Consider the following 19,706-nt stretch of genomic DNA (forward strand, 5'->3'; position numbering starts at 1 on the left):
ATCCATGCTGTCCCAAACTTTCTGCCCCTCCCTTATCCCACCTACCACGTCCCTCCACAGTCTTGGGTTGGCTTACGAGTGTAATTTTGATACAATTATCCATTTAGGTGAGGAGGACGCTGGCTAAACTGCAACACATGTAACCCGTGGCCTGCAAACAAAGAACAAAAGGCCACTGCTGGAAGCTCTCCACCAGTCCCCTCATAAAACAGGCAGCCCAAACCACCGTCTGAGTAGAAGCCACACTCTCTCCCCACTGCGTCCGTACACAGTATGGCCTCCTATACGGTATAGGTGAGAAATGCAGACAAGAGGGATCCAATGCCAGGGAACCAGGACTCTACAACAGCGCAATTGTGGGTAGACTCTGTTACTGTTGGAGGCAAACTTGAGATCTTCAAATCCACTCACGGAGACATATATCCAACATAAATTTAAACTCTCACAATATAGACAATTAGGTTGTGGAGAAAAGCCTCAGATCCCTCGCCCTGGACTCCTGCAAAGCAGCGCTGGGAGAAAACAATGCTGGCAGTGTGTTGCACTTTAGAAACAGTAGGGGTGCAGGGTCTGGGACCACCGCGGGGGGAAAGAGGGAGAGGCCCAGGAGCCGTGGGACATTTTAAAGTACAGCGCTTTATGACACAGAGACTGATTTATTTGACTCCATGACACGTCAGTGAATGTGGGAATGGTCAGCGTGAGATGATGGTGAAGCATTTCTTCAACAGCTTCCAACACCCTCTGGTAAACAACACCTTAACTCTGACCTTTAAAACCCAATATGCCATTCTTACAAACCCACATTCCCAGAGTTCCTCGTGCCAGATTGCAAAAAAGTACGGTACTGAATATGTGAGCAACATTGGAAAGCAAGTTAACGATCCTATTAAAATCCCTTAAAGCTGTGCTAATCTCTGTCTATATTTAAAACTTGAGTTGTTGTTCTCATGTACAATTGCAGACATGATTTTGAAAAAAAATGTGTTTCTATTTACACATGTGAAAAGCACAAAGACTTTTCAGTGACTGTGGTCAGGAAAAACCGAAAGCTTAAATTATAGCCGTTACCTCAGCTTAGGTTTATTGCCAACTGATTACACCAAGCCATCATCTGTCTGGTTTGATAGGGGCACAATATCAACTAAAAGCTAAAATTACACTTTCATGAGGAATTATGTGGGGTATAGATTGCACAGACATTAAAATATGAGGGCACGGTTCTGCCCATGCTTGCCGTGAGTGCAAATCCTGGTGCAGATTAGATCCGCTCTGATGACAACAGGTGCTATTTAATGTCACCAAATTCCTCAGTCCTGATACAATCAGCCCTGGCTGGAGTTTCCCTATTGTGTTTTTGGTGTACAGTACATTAATCTACATTAAGTAGCTGCTTCACAGGAGGATCTCTGAAAAAACACCTGTCAGGGGTAATTCTGTAATTTGCTTTGCTCTCAAATTTAATTGGCAAAACCTTTCTTAAACAATTGTATTACTACTTTAATCAGTTTCATTCACATTGACATTTACATGCACATCATGTTCTGAAGAGAGTAGTGATGATGCTTAAGTAACTATGCACAGCAATCAATTCATTGATTCTTATTCATGTCCTTCACAACTGCACACAAGAGCTCAATAAACAGCAAACATGTATTTTGCTTGAAAGACAACTAGTTTAATAAATGCTTATTTTGAAAATTAAAAAGGACATTTTTTTAATTTACCTTCACATTGTTCTGAACCTGTATGACTTTCTGCTGTGGAACACAAAAAAGACAGAAATATTCTTCAAAATATCTTATTTTGTGTTCCACAGAAGAACAAAAGTCATTCAGGTTTGAAACAACATGAGGGTGACTTAAAAAATGTACATTTTTGAGTGAACTATACCCTAAACTCATCTGAGACAGGGCCCCACTAATCTTTACTGAAAAACAATGGCGCTTCTTAACCATTCTTCAGTTAATTAATAGTGGCATTCCCTCCAGCAAAAGTCACAGCTTTAAGCACTCAAACACTGCAACAGGAGGGACTAATGGGCCTTTTGTTTTGGGGCTGTTGGTCATTGCAGTTAATGACTTCAGTAAACTCTACAACTATATTCCAAAGGGAGTGAAGCAGTCCAATGCACAATAACTCTGAGTTCCACAGAGCTCTTGGGGACGAAACAGGAAAACAGCAGGCCGCCATCACTCCCCATACAGGAGGCCCAGAGCAAAGACATGAAGGGGAGGGAACCTGAAAACACTGGCTCGGCCAATTAAGCAGCTGCCTCGCTCAGCAGAATAATCATCCTTTACATTCGCACACTAGTTGCCTCGGTAGCCTCCGCAAACATGGCAAGCTGTACAGGAAGAGCCGAGGGCTTCTGGGTCCTCAAGGCCTCTCAACTTTGCTGGACCAGTTCAGATTTATGGCAGAGAAGGCGGCAGGCCGTCTCTGTCTCCTCTCCCTGTACAGAACATTTGGCTGGAAATGCCTGCCCCACAGTCCCTCAGCAGTCATCAGGAGAACCACACGCTCCGAGCTGCAACGGTCCAGCACAAACCCCCCATTGCTCCAACCAGTCTCACAACAGCTACATGATCTCTACACCTCATTTTCTTTCTCCTTTCATCCATCCATCCAAAAAGGTGTGTATTCATTTCCTTGCCTGTCAGGTTCGAGTGAAAAAAAAAGTCTCGACTACCTGGGTAAAAGTACGAACATGGAATTAAATTACGGCCTACATAAACAACTGCAGGTATTGTGTGACGGATGACGTGAAGCCATCCTTTGTTCTCTAGATTTGATAATGCAAAATGGCATTAGTGCCATATGCTCCAACAAATGCTAACAAGTCATAAATTTCAATCAGTACAATGCTCTCTTGTGCTTTTCCAGTTAATGTTATGTACATGAAACCATGCTTCATTTAAAGTACCTAGCCAGTCACGTCAGTTTAGTCAAACATGATTTGGGAGCAGCTATATGAGCCCGGCTGCCTTCCTGTGCACCCATTAGCTTTTTGTGAGGGCATCTAAAGATCCCCTGCTCTTTTTCGATTTCAGTTGAAAACTCATGCTTCAGTTCTGCTGTTTTGAGATGCCATCTGTCATTTTGGGGCACTATCCCCTTAAACGACTACATCAAACTGTAGTGTGTGTGCAACGGTGCAGGTTTTGATTAAGCCTGGATGACTGATGTGGCCTACAAATGCTCTGGGTGTGCAAAAGTATAAAGAACTGAGATATAAAGGGTTGTGGTGTATGGCGTGGGAGGCAGTCTTTACCAATTACAATGAGTGTGAAGTTGAGGGCGAGGCTGCCAAATCCATTGGTGACGCGGCAGATGTACTCTCCGGCATCCTCCAGTTCCACTTCTTTGATCTTCAGACTCTTTCTCAGAACCTTGTAGCGGCTCCAGCCTGGATTCACGTTCCGCCCATCCTTCACCCACAGGACCAGCGGAGGGGGGTCACCCTCCACAGGGCATGGAAGACGAACCGTGTGGCCCAGTTTTGCAGTCTGTCTGTCCTCTACTTTACGACTCACCCATGGAGGACCTGGTGCAAAAAAAGAGAGAAAATGTCTTAAGTAACAGAACAGCATTTGTTCAATTTACATAACAAATAATAAACATCTACCTAACATATGAAACAAAAGTGCACATAAAAAAAAAAAAAATATATATATATAATAATAAAAAATGTTTTTGTGGTGTGTTTTGCTTTAATAAATACAATAAATTAATAATTTTAAAAGTGAAATTTTGTATAATAAAAATACATTTTTATTTTTTCATATTTTTAATGATTGTTTGTGTGCATTTTCTTTCATAATTATTAAATCAACAATTTTAATGAATGTATTATCAAAACAAAATTATGATTAAAATAATATTTGTATTTTATGGTGCATTTTGCTTTTTTAATTAATTTTGTTATAAGACTATTATACGACTAGCAAAGAATAAAAAAAGATTCATACACCTTGTGGACTGAAATGTTCCTTTGCTGGCATTAGGGCACAAGAAGCGCAAAGTCAACACTGCCAACAATGTCATGGGCAAATAAAAAATCTCTGACATGAAGAAAATATTTTTCTCCAGCTCCTAATACACCATGTCCCACAAAGAAATGTTATAAGTAGGGAAGTTAGGCACAAGCATTTTATGGGGAATTTCTTTCCTTGCATGCACAAGGTCCTTTTCATCCCCTCCTTGCAGCTTGTGAAGACTCCCATGAGCACTTGCTTTCCATTTCCTTCATACTGGCTTGTGTGTACGTTGGAAGGCACCTCTCATTCATGCCTGGTACTGTCACATCCTGTTGCTGCTCTAGCAGCTGCTGTGAGAACCACCAAGATTATAAATTGAAAAATGACACTAGCCCTAAATGTACTTTTTTCTCTCTTTTTTTCCCTTCAAGTCTCTCTGCTGGAGTGAAGTGTTTTCACCTGAAGTTGCTGGTTGCCATCCAGGAAAGTGCCATGAGAAAAGACGGGAGGGAAAAGAAAAGGTTGTTTTGGTGCTGGAATTAAATTACAGTAAATTCCAGAATGTTAGACTAAGAAGGGCAGAAAAATTCCTCTCTGGAAATAGAGCAGAAAAAAGGTGGAAATGAACATCACAGCTGGAGAGAAGTCTATGTTAGATCACACAACTAATTCACAAATGTAAGTGTATAAAACAATTGGTGAGTTAATAAACATTCGGGAGGCATTGGAAAGGAAAACAGTTGTGTGTTTATAATGAAGATTTCACGTAATTGGTGGGATCCTCGAACAAACAATGGGTCTTTTCACTAGCGGAGAAGAGATAAGGGGCATGTGAGATAGATCTTATGAACCTGGAGGCTGAATGAATGAAAAATAAGAGGGGAACTGTTGAGTGTTTGCTTAAGAATATTAAAATAACCTAGTGGATACCATAGAGCAGAAGCTGAAATAGCTCATTCCCTTTCCGCTAACAGGCCACGCTTTACACACGGCATACATCACACACATGATAAAGAATGTGTTAGAAGAAAAATGTGACTCAGAGAGATTCAAGGAAAGAATGCTTGAGACTTCCTTACATTGTGCTCTTACCTATTTAGCTGTGTCTAAGCTGACGGAAAAGCTTTGATGTGAGGCTGAGGGAGGCGTCATACGTGCTGACAGACAAATATTGCCCATAACAGTGGAAAAGACAAAAGATGACAGGGGCCACACACACGCCCCATACATCAAAAACATGTATGGCTGAAGCTGATGGCAGACAGGGTGGCAAAAGAAATCTCCTATCGGAGTTGGAAATAACATCACTGTGTGCTACGAATCAGAGTTTACCTCAAAGGCAGATGTTTAGGCAGAGAATGAAGTATTTTCGGTTGAGGTAAGGATTTGTTGTTTAGCATGCCGACAGTACCTAAAATGTTAGGTCAAATGTATCTAAATGCAATCCCTTTGCAGCACCACTATTAAAAAATTATATTAAAGCGTACAATTTTTTTGTTTATTTAGTTAATAATATATAGATGAACTAGTAGCAATCAACTAATAGTTCAAGTATGACAGTAAACTCTCTTTGTTAAAATACTGTTCAACAATAAAATCCTGAAAAATGTATAACGATCATAGTTAATTAAAAAAACATTTTTAAATATAGCTATTATAAACAATACTGTTTTACAGTATTTTTGATCAAATGTAAATGCAGCCTTGGTGAGCATAAAAAAAACTTCAAAAACATTATACAATCTTACCAACCTTAAACTTTTGAAAGATACTTAATTTTGGGTAAATTCTAAGCTATATCAGATGTTTCTTTCATGATCTTTCTTTTCAGTCTGAGAATTATGTAATCAAACAAACAAAAAAAATAATATGCCGGACAGAGTTGAGAGCTATTGTAATATAGTTATATTTCATTATGCAAAAAAAAAAACTAGCGACATTAATGTTCATATCAAACTATAGTCTCTAGACAAAGAAAATGAGAGCAAGACAAAAACAGAAACAAAGAAAAAGAGACACATCATCTTGCGTCCATGTGCAGGCATCGCATGCTATGCGTTTTTGACAGACCTCCCAGGAAACACCCTCAGCACATTCAAGACTATGTTGAAGACCAGATCAATGGATTGATGCTCCATAAAGTTCATACACATTTATTGCCACCATAACTGTACAATAAATGACTACAATTGCATAAATCACTGGGCTAATTAATTACTGTCTACAGCTATATGGACTAGGCACATGACCCGTTAAATCTCTACTGTCAAAAAGAAATCCTATGGATTACAAGCTACCAAGCATCCACTTCTTCACTGGCCCGTTTTGTCTCAAGACATCTTGATATGGTTTTTTGATTTCTCAAAGGATTTATGAACAGGTCTTACAGACCGCAGTGCAAGTACTTTGAAGCCTCAGCAGCCTCCACAGCTTTAGATGAACATCACTGGTGTCACACGGAAAGCTTCAAACGGACCTTGACGGCATGCTGCGTTGATAAATGATTAGAATGGAGGAAGTGACATGAGCATCAAAAGCCCAGAGAGATGGAAAGAGAGAGAAAGAGAGGGCAGTGTGGTAAGAGAAGAAGGTGCAGGAGTAACACTGAAGAGTCCAGGCATGGCAGCCAGTTAACTGACTGGTGCTGTCAAAAGACATGAGTACACAACATACAAAACAGTCCAGCCCATAGTGAGATCAAGAGCATGCGCTGCACATTTCTGTCAGCGATTCCGGGCGATTATTTAGCTGTAAATCTCCTGCCCCTGTTTCAAATCTGCTCAAGATAGCTTATGACTATATATTAAAAACTGTTTGGTAGGAATTGAACAAAACATGTAACAGCATTTTAGTTCCTGTATGCTTAACTTGATGCTATAACATTAAGGTCATGGGTTTGATTCCCAAGAAACTTATAACTTTATAATAAAGTTTAAGTTGTTAATTAGTTAATGCATTAGGCACAAAGAACTAAAAATGAACAATGCTTTTACAGCATGTAATCTAAACTAATGTTATGGAATATCTACACTTGCGTTCAATAGTTTGGGATCTGTAAGATTCTTCACTACTTTTAAAATAAGTCTCTTACTGTATGTACACCAAGACAGCATTTATGTGAACAAGTATTGAGTGACCCCTGACTCCAAACTTCTGAACAGAAGTGTATTTAAAGTAATATATTTTTTAAATTTCATATTGTATAAAGAGTTCATATTTTATGAACACATAAGACAAATTACTGATTTTTAAAACTTGTTTAAATATATTGTTTTTCACATTTTTATATAATACTTTTTTCACATTTGATTAATGTAGTAATATATAATGCATTGACTAATTTTAAAGAGATACAGTAGTCCACTAAATTTTTTTAACTCTGACATTCTTTTCTCGTTACATCGTTCTGACTTTCTTCTGTGGAAAACAAAAGAAGATATTTTGAAGAACGTTTGGGGTACGACCTAAATTGTATCCCAATGACTTTCAATGTATGGACAAAATTCACAAAATATAGAAGAAAGTACATAAGAAAGGTTTGGAACAACATGAGGGTAAATCAGTGATGACATTTTGTGGGTGAACTATCCCTTTAATGAATTGAACCTTATTGTAAAGTACTACCAATTAATTTAAAAATAAACAAAGCAGAAGTCTTCAAAAAATGCATGATGCATCTAGATGTTCTGATACACCACTCCCCTCTATGAAAAACAAAAATAGCACTGGCAGCCAATCAGATGGCAGCTTCTGGCAGGTCATCTAGAGTTTGATCTACCACTGCCATGTGATCCAGACAGTAGCTTTATCTTCTATGTTGAATCTCCTGAAAAAGCGAATGAGAGCTGCTATAGGACTCAGCATGTGATAGAGACAGATAGACCAAACACAGCAGTGCTGGTCTTGGTGATGGAATGTGACTTTTATCAGGGAGAGAGATAATGGCAGAGATTGAGGCCTGATGCTGTTTGCACAGAGCCTCCTACTCCGACACAAACAGAGGGAACTAGGTAAACAGGTTCACTTACACCTTCCCTCACTTTTAATTCTGGTAATCTGAACACCGAGTTGTGGTTCTGTCACCGCCACTGCTCACAGCTGTCTCTCTACTGTGTGTAATCAGATCTTGAGCCAGACTTTGTACTCGACCAACTGCTGCCTCTGGAGCCAAGCTAACTCAATAAGGCACTGCTGAAGTCTGACATCATGTGTGCGGTTCCACACAGACTTCCTTGTGGGTTTTGTGCTGCTCTTTGTGCCCTGAAGAGGATGCAGAGCAGCTGCCTATCATCCAATGACCCATTAATTCAATTAAACACAGCAAATCCCAGGCCTTGTCTCACTTTGTCTTAATCTTGACGGCATTCTTGTACATGTACTACATCTTTACCAAATTAAGCACCAAGAGGTTGTAATTTTTGCACATGCAAATTTCTGTTACGTTCAAACCTTATATGTACACTACCGCTCAAAAGTTTTGGGTCACTAATATTTTTTTAATGTTTTTCATAATGTAATATTGTGAAATATTGCATTTGAATAATTGTTTTAATGTAATTTTGTCATATGTCATATATGAACCTTCAGAAATTATTCTAATATTTTTTCTACTATGCTCAAGAAATATTTTTTATTATTAATGTGGAAAATTACAAAATTGTGGATTTAATATAGGCTAGTTAGGGAATCAAATAGGCTAAATCTTCACAAAGCTTTCACAAAAGGCATGTCTGGAATATATAAGACAAAAGTGGGTTTACAAAGACTTTTAAAGCTATTTAAATGCATTGAGTAGGTCAAACAGAAAATAAAATGTAAAATATAAATGTGGATAAAAACTCCACTAAGACTGCCTTAAAACTGGCAAAACCAGATAGATGAACTTTAAATCAGTACCAGCAATCTTACTTGCGTCAAACAGCACAGATGGCGGACAAACAACAAACAACAGACAAACAAATCAGACTCCTGTATATCATATTATGAATGCTTGATGGTTAAGAGAAAGAACACATTGACTTGTTTTTTGTTATATATATATATTTTTATAAATAATATGAATATAATATAAAGTAATATGCCAGGCAAGGAGAGGAGAAGTAGATCTAAATCCAGCACTTTTAATTTATTTTACAAATCTAAAACAATCGTAAACATGACAACTTTACACAAAAGCAAAGACAATACCGACAATGAACTAAGGAAACTGAGGACATTATACAAAGGTAAATGAGGAACTAAACAAGACATATGTAAAGATTGGAAGAATCTGCCAGAAAATGCAAACTTTGTTTGCACATTTTTGAAAATCATCTGACCGACGCGCAAAACGGCAGGTGTAAAAGCATAATTTTTTTAAATACGCCTCGGGTTTGATTTTTTGGTTTGACTCGCCCAAAAAAAAGTGTCCGACCAATGAGATTGGCGCTTTTGTTCACGTGCCTGGAGCTGCTGAAGTTACAGTACTTGGTGGTGCTCAAGCTCAAAACGGTCTTGCCGAGCACACATTGATAGAAGAAGATGACAAAGAGGAAGTAGACGAAGAAGAAGATTTAACGATGGCAAGATGAATGTAGAACTGGTGTCTGAAAAGAACTTTATGACAAACGCCACAGCGACTACAAAAATCTGTTAGCAAAAAGTGTGTGAATTGTTTTGGCAAGCACGGAAATACTGGTTCTCCTTCTGTGTGACAGGGGAGTGTCAGAAGCATAAAGTTGCGCAGTGCCACCTTGTGTACCGGGGCCTTTCTGTTTTTCAAAAAGCGCCATCTACTTTCAGGGAGTGAAATTGGACGTTCACTCGGCACATCACTAGTGAAAAAGCAGCTATACACTATACACAGCACTAAAGCGGATTCCAAGTGATCAAGGGCTTAGATTGTTTCATTTAAACACATTGCAAGGGTTCAACCAGTAGTGGGCACTCATGCAACGTAAGCAATGACGTACATCCGAGTGAATGAGAAAGAGGGAAGTTAGTGAGGGAAGGGTGCAAAAGTTTGGACGGAGCAAGATCGTGAGGGCTTAGGGTGCCATTTGGGACAGGGCCTTAAAGCAGCTTAGCAAGGGAACAAAGAAAACAGGAACTAAACACAGGAAATAGAAACTTACAAACTAGAGTAACAAAAAAACAAACTGAATGTGACTATAATATAACATAATTTAATATTATTACACGTATAGGCTATCATATGAAGATGTTTGGTAAAAAAATGTTTTATTCAATTATTACATTTAATATACTATACTATAATATACAATATGACTGATTTTAGTTCAGTTAACTTAATGATAGCTTTACTTTAGCTTACGATAATAATCGTGTTAAGCCCACTTGCTAGAAAGGGGCTGATGCCAAGGATTTCAGACGAACCCCTGACATTTAAACTGCCAGCTGGGGCATTTGGTTCAAGAGTGTCCAGCTTCATCAACCTCGCCCAACCCTCACCCCGATAGAGATATTTTGAGAGCTTGAGATGAGATACAAGTAGCATCCATTGCTCTAAATGCACAAAACATTGCTGTATTGCACAAAGTAAATGCCCAAATGCATTTGTGTAAAAGCACAAAGTGTCCCTGTCTGTCATCAAGCTGCCATGGTTCTCCAGTCCGCAGTTCAACGAAATGATCTACAATGGAGGATAGGTTATATTATAGCTAATGGTTTCAAACTGCAGATTGCAAAGACATACATAGAAGGGCATATTCAAGTATGACTGGTGTTTCATTGTCGACTATAATTACAGGGAACCAGTATACATTACGATTCATTATAGATGCAAAGCATATCTGAGATTTATCTCGCTCATGCTGTTGGAAATTATGATGGTTTTCTGCTTTGGTATTCAGTATTCCAGACCCCACAAAGTGAGGTTGCGATCTAACAACCTCAGAAACCCAATGTAGGACATCATCTCCAATTTCTTCAGCGTAGGACAGCATTCCCTATTTGTTTCCTCCTCATATGGACCACCAGCAATTTAGACCACAGGGAAAGGGCACTGCAGCGCGCCAAACCCGCCCTCGTAAATAGACCAGCAGCTCTGCAGGGTTTCGGGGGTAATGTTGAGTAACCTGGTCTCCAGCACTGTAATGAGCACCTGCCTATTAAACTCGGCCTTTGTGTCAAAAATCCCAGCCGACAGCCATCACACGCAAGGCCTCTAATCCTGCTTTGGCTCTCTTTTTGCTGCCTCTTTTTTTTTTTTTTTAAATCTATTTCTCTCTCTTCTTTCTTTCTCATGAGTGTTTACTTATTGAGTTATGCCTTGCAGCGTGAGCTACTGCTGTAGCAATGACACTGGCAGAATTGCGTGCCAGAGCAGACACAGCTGTTCGCAAAAAGACAAGACTGCACAAAACGCATTTGCCAAACTGATGCTATTAATCACATTTGACCCTATGTTACACTAAGAACACAAAAAGTTCACCCATTTACTTTTATCTTCCCTTTTCTTTCTCAGATGCAGAAATAAGCTTAAGGCCTGTTTTATGACACTGATCCTTGTTTATAATCCTTCTCTCTGTGCTTTTTCTATCCTTGGCCTTTAACCTATTGCAACGACCCTATGAAAAGTGGACCCGAGTTACCAATAAGGGTGAGAAAAGAGGCCCTTCCATCCAGGTTTTAAATTCCTTGAATGCGAACACAAAATAGGATGTTGGATTCACTTTGCGACAGTGAAGTGCATCTCCCACAGCTGACAATGAGAGGTTGATCCTGGCTGTGTTAGACACCTGTAATCCTGTGAAACACAAGCTAATCCTTCTTTTAAACAGGGGATGAAAAAACACCCAAGAAGCCTCCTATATTGAAACAGGGAACCTCCCATTCACAGCAAATTGCACATGACGAACGCATTGGCCTGGTCTTGCTTGAGGACACTGCTCTGACAAGCTCAGTCCACTGGAATGGAGAGAACAAAAGTGGGATGGCAGCTCTCAATCTCTCATTCAGTCTCTCTCAGAGTTGCCCTCTCCCACCTGTGCAAACACTCCAACTCGGCATGTCACAGGTACATAGACAAGCAGGGGATGAAATACGGTTGAACTCTGAGAACTATTCAAGCGCTGAAACTTTTAACTAAGCTCAGATTATAAAAAAAAAAAAACGTTCAAAGGCTTGGCGCGCTTCCTTTGAGTTTTAATACCTCCTCTATAAATACCGACACTCAAAGAGCCGCGTCGACGCAATACAGCACCGACAAATGCAGCTCATTAGCGGCTTTGTTTACGTAAACTGACTTTTCACCCACAAAACCGACGGCGTTTGTGATGTGAGCACACGTTTAACATAGATCACGAACTACAAAGAAAAGTCCTCAGACTTCATAGGAGAATAATGGGCTAATGGTTCTGGTTTTCATCTGGGATTAAAAATATGGGGTAAAATACAGCATTAGTTTTTGCCAGGCTGGATTCATGCTGCCCTGACATTAATGTTCTAGCGTGTGCATGTGTGTTTGGACTGTAGGACCTGATATTATGAACATCATGTTCAAATTTAACAACTGCACTATTTCCCATTGAAATGTGCTGGTTAACTTGCTCAGCATTTACAATGCCAAGGAACACACGCACATGTGCATGTGAGCACACACGCAAATAGAGTTATTTGCTTTAATAATTATTTTTTGAAAACTCAACTGCCACATAGGTACACTTAAACAACTCACACTTCCTGTGGCAAGACAAAGTTCAGCAAGAAAATGTGCTAATAGTGAAATCACTGCCATCAACATCATAACTAACTCTGAATCCCAGCCAAATTAGAAACACATGTACACATGCATGCTAACACACACATGTAACAAAATGTTCCTCTCAAAAGCATCATACTGGCTGTGAACTACACACTGACATTTCCAGATAGATCTCTTCAACAAGAGTGGTGCATTTAGCAGATACAGTTTGCAGCTCTTTCAGACAGACAGGCAGACAATAACTCTGTCTCCAGTGCACGCAGACAGACAGGCAGATAAGAACAGCTCTGGTTACAGCTGTTTGTATCCTTAGGCATTTTCAACTCCGTGCCAGGTACATAATTTCTCTAACACAGGACACGTTAGATGCAGAGCTCAATGATAAGTGTAGCTCATTGAAACTGCATAAATTTGCAGCTTATAGTACATCCAAATAAAGTTCTTCACAGCTCTTTTTTATACAATACATTTTAATGGTGACCAGGGACTGTCAAGCTCCAGAATAGACAAAAAACACCATAACCTCATTAGGTAACAAATAAGTAGAACTTTATTCCATGTCTTCTAAAGTCACACAATATGTGTGAAGAGCAGACCCAACTTTGTTTTTTTTTTGTTGCTGAAAAACTTCCACAATGCCCAGTGTCGCAGGTGGGAAAATACCGTGGATTGATAGCGTGTCCTCAAATCTTAAAGAGATAGTTCACTTCAAAATGAAAATTCGTCATAATTTACTCTTTCTCAAGTCGTTCCAAACCTGTATGAGTTTCTTTGTTCTGCTGAACACAAAATTTTAGAAGATATTTTAAAGAATATGGGTAACCAAACAGAATGGATTTGAAATGGTGTAAAAATGACATAGCCAGATGTCACTTTTATCACCTAACAGGTGAGTAAGGTATTTTATTGAACAGATATGTAGTTCATTGTAAAGCATTATCTACTGTGAAGAGTCATTTCATTGTGGTTGTTGTAGCGTTGTGCTGGAATTATTTTCAAGGACGTATTGTGTCTATTAATTAGTATAGATACAGTAATGTCTTCAGCTAGTCAGCTCAAAGTCATTTCCCAAACTGGTTATATATCTCTTAAGCATGAATGTTTTTTGAGCAGTAGGAAAACCATATTCAGGCACACAGCCAAAGCACAACCAAAATAATGTTCTTTCGCAAAATGCATGCAGTGTACCTTAAAATATTTGCTGAATATAAAATAAGTCTAATACCATTTTTAAACGAGGTCATTCAATTAAATATTCTATGTAAATTTGTGCATTTTCACAATTTAGTTGAATAATGACAGAAAATCAAAAGCTATATCAAAGCTTCTTTCCATATTTTATAATTATATGAAATACACACAGGGATATTTATACAACAGCTCAGCAGGCTTTTATACAACAGCTCAACCAAGAATCTGTAAAAAAAAGAAAAGAAAAAAAAGAAAGAAAGATCGACAAGTATGTCAACAAGTAAGTCACAACCAAGCGGCGTCCCAAATACCCTGTTGTGTGTGATGTTGCAACATTTCACACTTTTTAAATATGCAAGCAAAAAAAAATTGTGTTAAGAGTACTACGCTCTTACTCGCATTAGTAGCTGACAGATAGATCAAATTAACCCAATATTTCACAAGCAAACACATAAGTTTCAGGGGATTTGAAGAACTTCTCAAATGATATCCATTAGAACTCTCCATTATAACATAGGCACATGCCTGCTAATCATTCAAAGCTTAGTATATGAAGCAGCCAATGCTTTTCCATTGCATTTGGCTTCTCTTTAACTTGGCCAAAGCGGCCAGAGACTGACGCCTGCATTACCGTTGTCCTGCGGAGGCAGATCACAGACACAGCATGGCTCCAACAGAGCTGCTCCATTATCATTTGTTTGATAAGCAGGGCCTGCCTGCAGAGCTCCATTATCTGTCTAATAAACCCAGAGATCCTGACACCTGCTGAGAAGCCAGCTAAAGAGAGCGCTGCATAACTGAAGCCTGTTTTTCCTGTTCTTATCAAAGCTATTTCTACTTTAAAAGGTAGATCATTGAGGTAAATGGAGCATGAGGGCCAACATCTCCTGCTTACGACCCAGAATCTGGAACTGATTTAAATATCTGAGGGGAGGAAAAAAGAAACCCTTAAAAGAAAGAGTGAAAGTCTTTTCCTGTGGCTACAAATAAAAAATATACCACGTGTTACCGTATCTGACCTCTTTAAAGAGCATAACCCAGGCCTTTGATACATGTGCCACTCTAAACAGCTGGTAAATGCCACGACTGTTGGATACACATTTCTGTCTTTCATCAAATTCTACAACTGGTAGAATGCATAGATCACAGAGCTATATTTATTAGCATGAATACAGTTTGTTTCGCTTGAACCTCAAGTACATGCTCTGCAGCGGCAGTCATCTGCCAGATCAGAACAAACATAAAAAAAACAGCCAAACATTAAGCTGCGCTGCTCATAACGGCCAGGCCGGGTGCCACAGGAACCTAAACCTTTTCTTTGGCGAAAGCAGTCAGCTTCTTTCCACCAGCAAGAAAGTTAGTGAGAAACAGGAAATATCTGACCACAAGAGAATAGGGAAGCAAGAGCATTTCTCGGACTGCTGTGTTCACACTTTGTCTGAGATGACTAGTGTGTTTATGTGTGTAAGGGACGGGTCGCTTGCTGGAGAAGTGTCATGCAAACCTAAGCTGTCCATACTCATAGAAACTAATGAGATAAAGAGATTTAAACACGTAGCCTACATTTAGTGTACAGTCAAGATGACCAACACAGGGCAAAAGTAAACTTATTAGTGATGCACTGATTATGATTTTTCATAGCCTATTCCGTTTTTTTTTTTTTTTTTGAACAAATTGGCCGACTCGGATACCGAGCAAATTTATTTGTTGTTTAGGCTATTTGCTCTATAACAGGCCTTAAACAAATTCTGTAGCCATATGAAATTAGAGGAAACCACTGCATTTAAATCATGATCCAAACAAAGATGATACACACATGTAGCATGAACAGTAGTTTTTTAAATTTCAATTATTGTATAATTTAAGATTTAAAGCTAAAGCACAATTGTCTGACTTAAGCGTTGTGAAATTATGCTACATAAGACACCTGCACAAAAGAAGAACAGCAGACGGACTGAATAAAAACACAAATTCACTCTCTGACAGTAGGTGGCGCTTATGGAACAGCAGCAGTTTCTTAGGGTACAGCTGTACATAAAGCAGTGCTGCGCTTATAAACACAGTGAGCTTGCTGTGCCTGGTACAGTATTTTCACTGCTGGTGCATCTCTGTTCTCCTCTTTATCATTGTATTTATGTAGCATGTCCAATCTCTGGCCTGAGTTAACATCCTGTTTACAGACTTTGTAATATTTCCACACAACTGACATTTTGGGAAAGGATTGCAGTGCCGTTTGTCTGGAAAAGAGATCGGCTAAAATAAAATAAAAAACTGCCTGGTTGCTGATCATGTGTTTGGAGCAAAAACCGCCCGGTTCCGATTTAGGGCATCTCTAAAACTTTTCCAGCTGTAATCTAAATTTTTGCTGAATATAAAATATGTGTGATACCATTTAAAGTACATGCAGTACATTGTCGTAACACACGAGAATGAACCTCATTGGTTCTCATGGGTTTCTCACAAGCACTGCTTCAGCTTCCTTTTACTATAATATATAGGCCTGGTTTCACAGACAGGGCTTAGATTAAGCCAGGATTAGGGCTTAGTTTATTTAGGACATTTAAGTAGCTTTTATAAACGTGCCAAGGCAAAAAAACATTACAGGTGTGAATCTTGAGACAAAACAATGACTGACATATTTTAAGATATGTCAGTGCAAGTTGAGTTCAGTTAAAACAGCTCAAACATGCACTGTAGTGTAGGACTATGCCTAAGCCAAGTTTGTGAAACCGGGGCATAATGTTGTAAACATTGACAGTCTGCCTGAAATAATTTTTAATCCACATTATTTACTCAGATGAAAGAAATATCTTACATATATCCTACTGTATATCAGTATCTTAACGTTTGCGCTGTCTTGCAAACTCTAGGTGAGGATGCTAAAGTAGATGCTTTAATTCAAAATTTCTCAAACTTTTATTGAAACTTCAGAAAAGTAAAAGAAAACTGGCAAATAAAGTATTAAAAGGTGAATGTAATCAAGAAAGACCTGCTCTGATCAGTCTGGTTTCTTCTCTACAGTGAAGTCACGCCTCTGCTCTTCCAGAATTCTAGGGAAACAAGTGTTTGTGTCACAGAGTAATGCTCTTGACACATTGTACCAAAGTCTCATTGGAAACACATCCAGTAACTGTCTTGCCTTAAGCACCATATCGTGTTGCTCTACAACATAATAGTCACTTCACCCAACAATGAACCCTCTTAAATGAACCAAGTGCACTTGTGTCTGACATAATCTATTGAAGCAATTTCCTTATTGTTTATTTAATATTAAAGCTTGTAGAATGCCACTGTTTTAGAAATTCTACCAACATACACATCATTTAACTCAGCCAAAGAGAAGCTGTTTACACACATGCCATATATCGCACTCCTGTTTCCGAATTCCCTGCTTTTAACACACAGATAGTGGGAGAACAAGGATCCAGCATTCCAAGAATGGCTGACAGGGAAAAAAAGAGCAATCCAAGGACAACACGAATTGGGAACCCCTCCTCAAGAAGGACTTATAGCACACAATGAGGAATAGAGTCAACAAATGAACCAATAAACAGAGAAGACAATGGATTGTTTACTTAGCAGAGGTCAGGCTCTGACTTGTGGGTTAACCTGGCATTCTTATGGTCGCAATAATAGTAATCAGTAATCACCTTTAACAGAGTAAATACCAGAGTTAACTCATCCAGATGTATTACGCTAGACCCAATAATGTTGTTTTAGATAACAGTGACATAAATGGCCATAAATATAGACCATAAATGGCTAAGCCATCATAAAGGATAAAAAGGTCTGCTTTCCCAGCATGAGTTCCATAATTAATGTATTCAGTTTTAAATACTTTTAACCAAGGATAATACACGGTGAATCTATAGCATAACAGAAAGAAATGGCTTTATCTTTCAAACACATTCATTTATTTCCTCTGGGAGAAATGTCCTTTGGGCTCACAGCAGGGTGATGGCCCATGTGGAGAAGTTTAACACCTTTCTGACTCAACTCTCCGATACAAAATCTCCAGCACAGTAGGTGTCATTAGTTTGAGTTATGTAAATTGCTTTTCAACTTGGCAGGGAACACTGAATTATGTACCTCTACATTTCTGTTACAGTTCAAGGAACAGGGACCTCTTGTTTGGTCTGAGACACCCCAGTGCAGATATAGATGTAGGACTTCAAAAGAATGACTTTATGTGTGTGTGCGGTTAGTCTGCTGTGTCAGTAAACACAGCACATGGCCAGGCCGTTCCCTAATGTTCTTGCAGTAGTCAATAAACATATTGGGCTGCAAAATTACGCTTTTTAATGTCTTGACCTTATAACAAACTAAAATAGGTTCAGTACCACTATAACAGGTTTTTTGTAGTTATGTTATAACATAATCTTTGAGCTTGTAAGTTTAAATTGTAACAGTATAACATTAAGGCAGCAATTAAACTAAGTGATTTTGGTAAATTTGAAAGTTACAGGGCAAAATACACCCACAATTCATAAAAAAACACGTGTAAAATGGAAAATTATGTGCATTTATTTATTTGTGATGATTGGTTTTGAACATTTATCCTTGAATTTATTTCTAAATTTAGATAAGGAGCAAATAAGGTTCAAAAAGAAAAAAAGTGGTCTTCTAAATATCACACTGAAAGCTGTTATTTATGGGCCAATAATATAAAATCTCCATTAGACGGCTAACTATTGCTTGTATCGTCAAAGGAAAAGAATCTCTAATTATGTCATAATGAATGAATAAAAGACTCAGACAACACGACTCACCTCTCGCTTCACATGACAGCGCCACGATCAAAATCCCAGTGAGAAAAGTCAAGCGTCCTCTCTTTGGAAACATTTTATGATGACACACCACTAAAAGAAACAATGAGAATCAAAACGATGGAGTTTTACACAACATAATGTTACACACTGTGCCAGCAACGCGACGAGACAAATTAGGCTAAAACTCAACAACAACTTTTCCTAACAATAATGGTCGCGTCGTGTCATGGCGTTCGTTTGCAGAGTAAATGTGGTTCAATTTAGCCTATAACCTAATAAAGTAAACAGCTAATCTGTACATGCAGTGTTACTGTAATTAACTACTTACATGTCCGCCGAAAGGGATTTAATATTGCGAATGAATCAGTTTCTTATAGAAAGATGAGACGAACACTCTTGAGCAGCAAGGTCTTCTTTGAAATGACTTCAGATTTAGTAGTATATTGTCCAGGAGAAGAAAAGTTCAGGAATAGTTAGGTTCCACTCGCCTCTTCTCTTGACATGACCCGTCAGCATCCCTGACCGTGGAGAGAACTGAAGCTCTACAGCTGTGAATCACAGCAGCGCTCCTGCGAGCCAACAGCTGGAGACCAGCAGAAATTACACTCGAGCGCCCCCTGTACGCGGACAGATACAGCGCAACTCCACTACAACCTGGAGAGAGGAGGCACAGCCATGGCAATTAATATCCATCAGACTAGAAAACATACTAATCCGTAAACAATTTATAGAGGATTATGCAGAACTCAGAGGATTACAGAGAACTATGCAACACATTTTCTAAGTTTTACCAAATAATTTAATACAACAAACAAACAAATAAATATAAAAGCTGCACTACACTACCCATTTTCCCCTCAAATTAAACACTCTTTTGAATAAGAAGGTCCCACACCCTACCACCTGCAATCAAGTAGCAAGAAGCAAATAATGGTTCAAGGTTGTGTTTTAATGAAAAACTTAATGTTATACTAACTGCTTCGATGTATTACAATTACTGAACATTTGTTGCATTTTAAACATGTATAAAACGTCTTAAACTTACTATTTATAGATATTTAA

General features: G+C 38.7%; 1 protein-coding gene across 1 annotated transcript in view; it reads right to left on the reverse strand.

Annotated features, from left to right (window-relative positions):
* The window catches only part of LOC307008283 (fibroblast growth factor receptor-like 1), a 31,217-nt gene extending 11,924 nt beyond the window's left edge, over positions 1-19,293 (reverse strand). Inside the window, exons 1-3 of the mRNA XM_079631017.1 lie at positions 18,973-19,293; positions 18,645-18,734; positions 3,275-3,547 (exon numbers count right to left, since the gene is read on the reverse strand). Coding sequence (XP_079487143.1) covers positions 3,275-3,547; positions 18,645-18,717 — 346 coding nt within the window. The 5' untranslated portion in view covers positions 18,718-18,734; positions 18,973-19,293. The remainder of the gene's footprint in view (positions 1-3,274; positions 3,548-18,644; positions 18,735-18,972) is intronic.
* Positions 19,294-19,706: the final 413 nt, after the last annotated feature.

This window comes from Phoxinus phoxinus, assembly GCF_949152265.1.
Source record: "Phoxinus phoxinus genome assembly, chromosome: 12".
NCBI lineage: Eukaryota > Metazoa > Chordata > Actinopteri > Cypriniformes > Leuciscidae > Phoxinus > Phoxinus phoxinus.